The sequence below is a fragment of the Cryptomeria japonica genome, chromosome 10 (genome assembly GCF_030272615.1).
Source record: "Cryptomeria japonica chromosome 10, Sugi_1.0, whole genome shotgun sequence".
Classification (NCBI taxonomy): Eukaryota; Viridiplantae; Streptophyta; class Pinopsida; order Cupressales; family Cupressaceae; genus Cryptomeria; species Cryptomeria japonica.
In genome coordinates, this window is record NC_081414.1 from 409,132,497 (window position 1) to 409,143,550 (window position 11,054).

The 11,054-nt window shown below is 34.5% G+C and overlaps 1 protein-coding gene across 1 annotated transcript; it reads right to left on the reverse strand.

Annotated features, from left to right (window-relative positions):
* Positions 1–302: 302 nt before the first annotated feature.
* LOC131038479 (uncharacterized) lies at positions 303–1,205 on the reverse strand. Its single transcript, XM_057970918.1, has 2 exons — positions 942–1,205; positions 303–776 (listed from the first exon to the last, which is right to left on the reverse strand). Exons 1-2 carry the CDS (start codon positions 1,203–1,205, stop codon positions 303–305), a joined length of 738 nt encoding a protein of 245 aa, XP_057826901.1.
* Between the last annotated feature and the right edge of the window lie 9,849 nt (positions 1,206–11,054).

Sequence of the window (11,054 nt, forward strand, 5' to 3'; positions counted from 1 at the left end):
ACTAGGTTATAAAAACTCAATTCAAGGATTGGACATCCTTACTGAACATCTAGCTTTCCTGTAGCAAAGGCTCATTTACTTTATTGACCAAGGACGTAAACTTGAAACGGGCCAGCACTGTATGTACACTAAGTTCAAATCGCAACCCATTTTGTGACATAGTTAGTACACATAAGAATGTATGACCTACCATTTGATGATGGATCAATTGGCCCAACAAAGTCTAACCCCCATTTGTCAAATGGTGTAGCAACCACTTGTGGATGCAAAGGCATTTCATCGGACCGAGTTGGTCTTCCCATTCACTGACATCTATCACATTTCCTAGTATACTTGACTGCATCTTTGTGCAAAGTCGGCCAATAATATCCTATAGTCAGTATCTTGAGAGTTGTTCTCTTGGCAGCAAAGTGACCCCCACAAGGCTTATCATGGGAGGAATGAAGGATATCATAAGTTTCATCTTCGCTAACACATCGCCTCATAACTTGATATAGCCTTGTATAGAATAAGCAATCCACTATCCATGAAAAATTGAAACTCTTTTCTACCAGCAACCTTCTTTCTTTTAGCGAGAAATAAGGAGGAATATTGTTAGCTGCCAAGTAGTTAGCTATGTCAACATACCATAGAATGTTCACATTAATTGAAAACAAATGCTCATCTGGAAAGGAATCATCAATGGCTCCAGGACTATCCTGTGTTTGAATTCTGGACAGAAAGTCTACCACTACATTTGCCTTACCTGGCTTGTCAATGATAGTGATGTCAAATTCCTGCATTAACAACAACCATCATGCCAACCTACCTGTAATGGAACTTTTATTCATAAGGTACATGATGGCTGCATGATCCATATGCATAAAGATTTGATAACCAATGATATAGTGCCTGAACTTATTGAGGGCATAGATAACAACTAATATTTCCTTTTTAGTTACAGTATAATTTAGCTCATGTCCTTGCAAATTTTTGTTGATATAGTAAATTGCATTCTCCAAAACTCCTTGTTTCTGCCCCAAGACTGCTCCAATTGAAAAATCTGATGCATCTGTGTGAATGTGAAAAGAAAGAGACCAATTAGGTCCTTTAAGCACAAGAGCCTGGGTTAAGGCTCCTTTAAGTTTTGAAAATGCCTCTTCACAAGTTGGTGTCCATTCAAACTCAACATTTTGTGTTAAGAGAGAATACAGAGGTCCTGCCATCTTAGTAAAGTCCTTGATAAATCTCCTATAATACCTTGCATGGCCTAAAAAACTTCTTACATCCTTTTGTTTTGTAGGGGCAGGAAGGTTAAGTATTACCTCAATTTTGGTCGGATCAACTTGAATGCCTGAGTGAGAAATATGATACCCCAACACTATTCCTTCTTGCATCATCATGAAGCATTTTTCAATGTTTAGGGACAAATTATGATCCTCACACCGTTGTAATACTTTGGAAAGATTTTGCAATGCTTCCTCAAAGGTGGCCCCATAAGCAGTGAAATCATCCATGTAAACTTCCATACAATCATGGGAAATATCTGAGAATATACTGAGTATAGCCCTTTGAAAGGTTGCAGGAGCATTGCATAGACCAAAAGGAAGAACTAAATAGGCATATGTTCCCCAAGGTCAAGTGAAGGTGGTCTTTTCTTGGTCTTCGGGAGCTATTCTGATTTGATTATAACCACTAAACCAATCCAAAAATGAAAAGTATTGCTTGCCTGCTAGAGAATCTAATACTTGATCGATGAATGGAAGTGGAAAATGATCTTTTTTAGTAGCAATGTTGAGCTCCCTATAGTCCACACAAACTCTCCATTTTCCTCCTTCCTTATGGTCTATAACTAGGGGAGATACCCATTGACTGTCTGAAATAGGGTAAATGAATCCTGCATCAAGTAGCTTTTGTAATTCCTCCTTGACTATTTCCCTTAATGTAGGCTTAATCCTTCACCGAGGTTGTCTAACCGGTTTACAATCTTCTCTGATATAAATTTTGTGGGTACACAATGTAGGATTTAATCCCTTCATATCATGATAATCCCATGCAAAGGCTTGTTTTTGGGTTTTGAGTAGTTCTATTAAATACAACCTTTGTCTGTTGTAAGTTGACTATTAGAGTTTAGGTTCCTTCCTAAAGCAACCTCTACTTGAGTGATTGACTTGACATTAGATATTTCAGATAAACAAGAGGTTTGGATTTCCTGCGGCAATAAGGTATGAAATATATCTGTGGCTTCAGGAGAATCGAAAGAACTTGTGGACAGAAGAAGAGTATGCAAAGGACTTGTTGGTATGCCAGATGACTATTGAGCTACTCCATGATGATTTCCTATGATGTTAGAGAGTACCTTATCATTTGCTTGGATTTTTATGAACGGTTCCCTAGTTAACATCATAAGTTGTTGAACAGAATTAAATTCCTCTACATATTCTCCTATATTTGGCCATACTACTTGCACTTTGATCAAGTTGTGGTTGTGCTGGAGAATAAAGTGCAAGAGTTTTAGTAGTGATACCATCTGAAATGGTCATGTCCCCTGATCTATAACCTATGTATGCATCAGTTGTAGCAAGCCAAGGTCTTCCCAAAATGATTAGATATCCCCCCAATGTTGCCTTAGGAGAGAGTATTATAAAATCAGCCGAATATTCCCAAGAATCTAGTGTGACAACAATATCCTCAACCATCCCATCAAGTTGGACAATGGAGCTATCAGCAAGCTGCAAGACTGTTGGGGTAGATCTAAGACTAGTAATATTGAGTTGCTGCATGACATCCTTGGTCATAACATTTATGTCTGCTCCCAAATCTATAAAGGCATTTTTAATTTGAGTTCCATTAATAACTACCTTCACAACAGGACTACTTGGGTCAGAATATTTAGGGACAACAACTTTTCCTAACATAATATCAGCCAATTACCCTACTACATGTACCATTTGTGGGTCCTTTTTCTTGCATCCGGGTTTTTTTAAACATGCCTCTTTAATAGCTTTTTCATATATGGGAATATCCTTAATAGCTTGAAATGGTGGAATCTTTACACATATATATTTTAATTGATCAATAAGATCAAATTCTATGTCATCCTGCTGCCTAGACACTTCTACCTGTAATCTCTGAGGAAATGGAGGTGTTCTAACAGGTGTGCCTAAAGTTTCAAATTGAGGTACCTGCTCAAGGTTTCCAGGTTGATCAGGTGTAGTATCTTGAGCAATCTCCTTAGATGGTAATTATGTTATAACTGGAGGAGATGGGGTAGGCAAAGTTGTTCATGACCGTAAGTGAATATCACTTACATTAAGAGAATATGTAGGATACTGATTAGGATCGACATAATAAACTTCTTGTTGTTGGTGAGGTTTGTTATTTGGATTTGGTACAAGCTGCGTTGGCAGTTGATTTGGCTTGGGTAGAGTAGCATTAGGAGCTAGTGGCATTAAAGCTAGCTGTTGGGACTGTTGTTGTGGCTGCAGGAAACCTGATGGCTGGTTTGCCCATTGTTGACCTCCCCTCCATTGTGGTGATTGTTGCTAGTTACCTTGAGCTGGTGATCAATTCCTTTGTGGTTGTTTCCACTGAAAGGAAGGACTATGATAATTGGGCCAAGGGTTTTGAGAGCTATTCCAAGACTGAAGAGTATAATTCCAAATTTTTTGGGAATATGGGGGTTGCCACTGATTATTTTGTGCATTAAAGTTCATATAAGGACTAGAAAAAGACAATGGATCTTATGGCATACCTTGTCTTGGAGGCCAAGGCCTTCATTGTGCAACATAAAGAGTTGTTCATCATCTCCATAGATTGGCTTGAAATCTGGAGGAGCTTGTTGGCTGTCAATTTTAGCGAGGAGTTTACACTTGCAGTCCCTCTTCTTTTGTCGATAATGAGGACAAAACTCAGTGAGCATGGCCTTCACTTCCTCATGCTTCTTCCTTTCTTGAAGTGTATCCAACTGAGTAGCCATATTGTTAATAATATCCTCTTTAAATTCCTTTAGCAAATGATTTATCTCCATCCTTGAAACTGTTGTTGATGCCTTTGTTGTTGAAGAGCCAGGCCTATAGTGTCTTCCTTTCTTGGCTGAAGGTCTGGAATATTTTGACAGATTTTCCTGATGTCATCCCATTGAACTTGAGTAATTTCTCCTCCTCCCATGAGGTCTAATGAGTCAACACAGTCTTCATTGATTCCCCTTAGAAAAATCAATTTCAAGGATTCTTCACTCAAGGTGTTGTGCTTGGATTTCTTGATGCTGAACATAAACCTCTCCAAATAATCTTCCAGACTCTCATCTTCTTTTTGTGTCATCTGGAAGATATCATCACCATGTCGATCCATTCCCCTGCAATAATCTTTGTACTTCTCCAAGAAGTTTTCCTTCATTCCATCCCAGGTAGTGATTACATCTCTACCTAAACTCATAAACCACCTAAGAGCAACTTCTTTCAGAGTAGCAGGGAATAACTTGAGTTTATGGGCATCACTAGTATAGTCATAACTTCTACAGAGGATGTCAAATTCAAACAAAAAGGTATCTGGATCTTTTGTGACCAAGCCATAAAATTTTGGAAGAGAGGAGGCTGGTATATTCTTCAAGTTTGCATTATCATGCTGGTCAGGAATAGGAAACTCAAATGTTGGGTTTATAGGCAGAGGTGGAGGATTTGCTGCCATTGGTCCTTGATAAAGAACCTAAGGTAAGATTTTTTTCTCAGGGGGTTCGTTTAAGAAGTCAAGGTCTCCCTCTGACAAATCAAAAACACCTCGATTTCTGACTCGCACAAAAGTTTTTGCAAAAGGATTTACTTTTGGTGCTTGATCTGATCTTATATCACGAGTGAAATGCGAGGAAAGAAATATTCTTAATGCATCTCTTCTTCTTCTATGCATACAGATTTGATGAAGGAATTCAAAGAGCTAACTAAGAAAGCTTAAAACTAATGGTTACAATAGGTTCTTAGTTTGGCACTATCCCCGACAATGGTGCCAAAAATGTTGGTCCACACAACCGGAATGGCAACTAGGTTATAAAAACTTAATTCAAGGATTGGACATCCTTACTGAACAACTAGATTTTCTATACCAAAGGCTCATTTACTTTATCGACCAAGAATATAAACTTGAAACGGGCCAGCACTGTATGCGCACTAAGTTCAAATCACAACCATTCTATCCTATTGTAGGAAAGGAAATTCTTTGAAATAAATGTGCAAAAACATAATGCACTAATACTTAATCAGAACTAACAACTGAAAGTAACTTAAGCAACTGCTACCAAATGATAAGGTTTTGGCCAGTGGATAGGAACTACTCTACCTATTGTGGCTGCAAGAACAAACACAGGAATTGTTTCCAGTGGCTGCAAGAACAATCAAATGCCAAAACAACAACTATTGCAAGATGGAAATTAACTGAATAACACCAAGGGACTACTCACCAAGTGGGCCCCCTTGAGTGAGTATATCCAGAATTCTTAGATTGCAACTGATAAGCTCAAAATAACATTGACTTCTTTATTCTAAATTGACTACAAAATACATAAGTCTGAAAGCTGGGTATTACAAATTCTATGGTTGTTTTGTGTCCTTGAGAGGAGATAAAGACCTTTTATTTATATGGAAACTTATAACAGATTCCTAACTGATCAACCCACATTCCAACAAAATAGGCAAACAAGTTTATTATACTTAAAGAAGAAGTCAGCGCAGGAAAACAAAATAACATATGTCCTGCAGCTAAGAAGATATAGCACGATTTCCTTCCTAGATTTAAGCTCCACTAAGAAAAATTATGAATGCCCCACAAACCACTCTATCGAGGAAGCGATCAAGTGGTTACGATCTTCTTCAATGTTGCTTCACTTTGACCGGGTCTGAATCGTAGCGACATGTTGATGTTCCTTTAAACTGCCAACTTAGTCTTTCCTTCTTCTTGGCTGACCCTGCGTCATTTTTAAATGTGCACAAAAGCATGTGTATCTACTAATATTAACATAACATAAATTAAACCACATTTTAAGATTGATTTAGATAATTTGCATAGATGAACCATTTATAAACCATTACATAGGAACCTTAGGTATATGATAAATCAGTTCCATAAATACTTTAAAAGACATCAACTAGGAAAGTCTTCTGACCCAAATATTATCCAGACACAAGACCTAAGCATGAATTATATGATAAAAATATATCAAAACAAAGCCATTATTTTGGCTCATCAGTGCCTACCTTCATAATCCAACTATTTGAAGCTCAAATTTCAAACACAGGTTCCTCCCTACATCTAATATCTAGATCTTTACTTTTGAGTTGAGTTCCAATTCCATTTTTGTTTACTTATGCTGATCATTGTCAAGTTTACACCTTTTTACCTAGTCATTGCATATTCAAATCAAATCAAAAGGTGAAAATAATCATACATAACATGTAGCTCTCCTTTGAGATTGAAGTTGGATCGTGTTGGCTATTCTCCCTAATGAAATATTGATTGGGGATCTTAGTTTATGTCTCTTCGCTAGGATCTCATTTCCCATCATTTCAATTGGTTAATATGTACTTTCTTGCAAGTCCCAACCACTAAAGTTACAATCTATAATAAAGGGGACATCAAAGTTGTTAATTTCCCAAATGAGGATTAGATCACATTATCTTAGGTATGATACCAATAGGTTGACTATACCTAAGGAATAATTGCAAACAAGAAAAATAGAAATATTATGCACACACCCTTTATGATTCTAAAATGTTTCCTCATGCTATAAATTGGTAGATATTTTGATGAACTAAAACCTCAGTCATGGCTCTTTCTATTTCTAAATATTGGATAACATGTATTATTTTGTGTCCTAAATAGTAAAGTTACAAGCTACAATTAAGAGGAGAGAAAAAATGATAACTATCATTTAAGGACTAGAACACATTATGGTAGGTGTGAGATCAATAGGTGGACTATACCTAAGGAAGAATGTGAAATAGGAACATGCATATTTTGTAGCAAGCAAGTGATGGAGATAGAATGGAAATTCGACACTGAGTAATCAGTCTACATGATATCTATGTCTAATATGAAAGCAAACTAAAAGTAGATATCCTAATCATATTATTTTAGGAAAGAGGACTAGGAAAAATTGCTAGTTTGTAAATTAAGATCTATAGAAGTTTATATAATTACATAAATCATCTTGACAAGGAAATCAAATCTTCCAATAGTTTTCTTCTTCACATTTGGGAGTTTAACAAAAAGAATGTGGTCATCTTCAATTACCTCGAAACATGATAATAATTTCTCATGCATTATCTCCCAACCAATGAGTGAACACACTAAAAGAAGGTGGTCACATTCAACAACACCTCCAATCAATATCTCAACAAAAAGTCACACTATGACGTCGTTGTGTACTACTTGCATAATATTGTGTTGTGACAAAGGTTGCAATGTGTTTGTTGGTGTATTGTACACCATCACCATGAAACTTAATAAAATACTTCCTCAATCTATATATAAAATCATTGCATTTGGTTAGAGCCAAAAATTGATGCTAGCTCCTAGTGAAAAATGAGGTGGAGGTAGATCAATGTTTGTTATCAACATTGTTATGCATTGTCTAAAGGTAATCCTAGTCCAATTCTAAAAATACCTCATTGACTTCAAGGGTAGTTTGTGAAGAATTTGATTCACTTACATGTGCTTGATCGAGTGTTTTAAATATGAGATTAGGAATAAGTGTCTTGCTCAATGACCTAATGTAGACTTTATTAGCCAAAATATAATAACTTCAATTAGAGTCAACAAGAATGGTTTTCTTCCTACCAAATCAATATCTCCCTTTATTGTAATGTGCAAAAAACTATTAGCATTTCAATTCATCTTTTGCAAGATAGTAGAAAATAGAATAACTTACAAGGATAAATGATGAGGATTCATAGGGTATGCATAGTATATATATAAGTTATTATCGTAGAATTATTTTGATTAGTTTTATCCTATGTAAATGTCAAAAATAAAAAGTAAAAAGTAAAAAGTAATATGTTAGTTCCTAGTTGTTAGGAGGTTAGCATGAGTTAGTATTTTGTTATTTTATTTGTTAATTGGTTTTTGTTTTGTTATTCGCGTGTGATTTGGAAGATATTCCAACTCAACCAAACATGGCATAGTATATGCCTATATAATTGTATTTTCTCCTCATGTAGGGGACATTGGAATACAAGTTTTACAGTGTATTATTTTGGAGAGATTATTGTCAATTTGTTTTGCAGAGATTATTGTCAATTTTGTTTTGCAGAGATCTTTGGTATTTTGTCTACAAATTTCATCTCTGACTGCTGGTTAGCTTGCCCTTTTCCATGTCAATAAATATCTCTTTAAATTGCAAGGGGAAGCTCCATGGGATCTAAACACTAGCTAAACTAATCATAGACACCAAATTATAAAAAAGATATACATATATTTACACGATACAATATCTTCCCATGGGTTTGCATAAATGAATGAGTACTTGTCTATATTTTACCTTATATACAAGCATCGAACTGATAACAATGTGTCTTACAAGTGAGATTTTATAAATTTTACAGATAAAAAGTAAATTACTCTACAAGAAAAAATGTAACTTTCTTGCTAGCTAAAACAAAGACCAATGATCAAATGCAAACATGGTTGAAGTGAATAACAACACATAGGTATAGATAATATCGATTGAAGAACAAAATAGTTAAGCTATATACGTAGCCACAAACCAAGTAGATAAACATCCTCAATATAATATAGATGGTAAAATCTACTACCAAAAACATTAATGAAATTGTATATATAATTTACCAACGTGGATAACACAAATGTAGCATCAATCATCATTACAACTTTACATTCTTAAAGAACTTGTTTGTATGTTATAAAGAATATTCAATTTTAGGAATTTTGGAATAAGCTTTTTTTCCCAAAAATAATGTTTCAAAGAGAAATGCTAAAAATTCATAGAAAAAACAAGAAAGAAAGGAATTTTGAAAGAAAATCATTTTAAAAAACTAATAAATAAAGCAGCTTGGAAGAGGCCTTCAAGTCTTTGCCATGAAATGTAACATTAGAAATAACTATTTCTAGATATAGCTATTGGTAAAATAGCAATTTAATGCATGAACATCCTTTATGATTCAGAAATATATCCTCACAGTATAACTATAACTTGATAGATCTTCTGATGAATTAAACCTCAACCATGGCTCTAAGATTCTAAATATTGGTGAATAGGTACTTTCTTGCAAGTCCCAACCACTAAAGTTACAAGCTATAGTTATATGAAAATCAAATTTGTTAATTGCCCAATTGAGGACATGACCTCATTAGCTTAGATGTGAGACCAATTGATTGACTATACCTAAGAAATAATGATGCACAAGAACAATAGAAATCTGATGCACACACCCTTTATTATTCTATAATGTCTCCCCATGCTATAAATTGGTAAAGCTTTTGATGGAATAAAATCTTAACCATGGCTCTTTGTGTTTCTAAATATTGGGTAACATGTATTTTCATGTAAGTCAATTACAAGCTACAATAAAGAGAAGAGAAAAGTTGATGATTGTCATTTGAGGACTAGATCACATTATGATAGGTGTGAGGGAAATAGGTGGACTATACCTAAGGAAGAATGGGAAACAAGAACAAGCATATTTTGTAGCAAATGGGTGATGAAGATTGAATGACATTTCAAAATGCAGAGATCAACCTACATGATATGTATGTCCAATATGAAAGCAAATTGAAACTAGACCTAATCATCTTATTTGAGGAATCAAAGCTTGGCAAAATCACTAGTTTTAAAATCAAGATCTTTTAAAGGTCTAATATTAAACAAGATTTCAAAAAGCCTTAGGGATGAGGCTCTTGGTCCCTTGTAGAATTCATTAAAATCTTTCATTTCACTTTATTCCAATGACCAACACAACTATCTGACCCATCTCACTAATACAAGTAATGAGGAATAGGCCAAACCTCAAATCCACAAGCTTGCCAAATGTGTTACATTTGAGTCTAGTCTTCTCACAATTCGACAACTAAAACTAAACTTTGTAAAAAGACCTACTATAATAATTGAAAACAAAGAAAAACAACTAATAGTCTCACTCACAAGTTCCTCTTTCTTGACCTTTTCATTTACTTAAACATGATTTCTATATTCTCCTTGACTAACTTAAAACCAACCAATTAAAATCCGCTTGATAGCAACTTCCATAATATTAACCTTATATCATAATTAAATAAAATAATTTGATAGACATTACTAGTGTGAGAGGTACTTTTTACATAGATTTAATTGATTTAGCACCACATAAGATAGTTACATTCAAAAGATAATGCCACCTATTTGCATATTCATAACACAAAATGGATGTCTCAACCTATGCCTTTTTCCTTTCCATCCATATGAAAGACCTCCCCTACCTACTAAATAAACATAGCTCAATCATGAGACACCATCGTTTATCCATATTTCCCACATGTTTGTTCACTGTCATTAAATACATCTTTTCATGTATTTTGTCTTGTCTTTACTCTACTGGCAACTCTTACCCAGGTGTATGCATTTATGACTTATCCTTTTTTTATTAAGTCTCGTACATTTGTTCGTACCAACAAACACCTACTCTCCACTATCCGTTGTTCGCGCAGTAATGTTTCCCTTTCTCTACGCATTGGTCGTGAAATTTGGCTATCAATGTCTCGATTATTTTGCAAGGGAAAAAAATTGGTCAATCAAAATAAAATAAATATATATTTTTTTTTAAAAATAATGTGTAAAGTTAGGATTGGTTGTTTGATCATTAAGTTGGATGATGTTTAAGTATAGTTATTAATATTAATATTATTCTTGAATGTCTTAAAAGCTTCTTCATCACTCTCATAAAATATAATCAAAATGAGAAATTATGTACAATAAAATAAATAATTTTAGATTGGGTCATCAAAACAATATATACAATATAATAATATGTATGTTTATATTTGAATTATAATTTTATATATATAATCATAAAAAAATGCTTAAAAGATAAGAT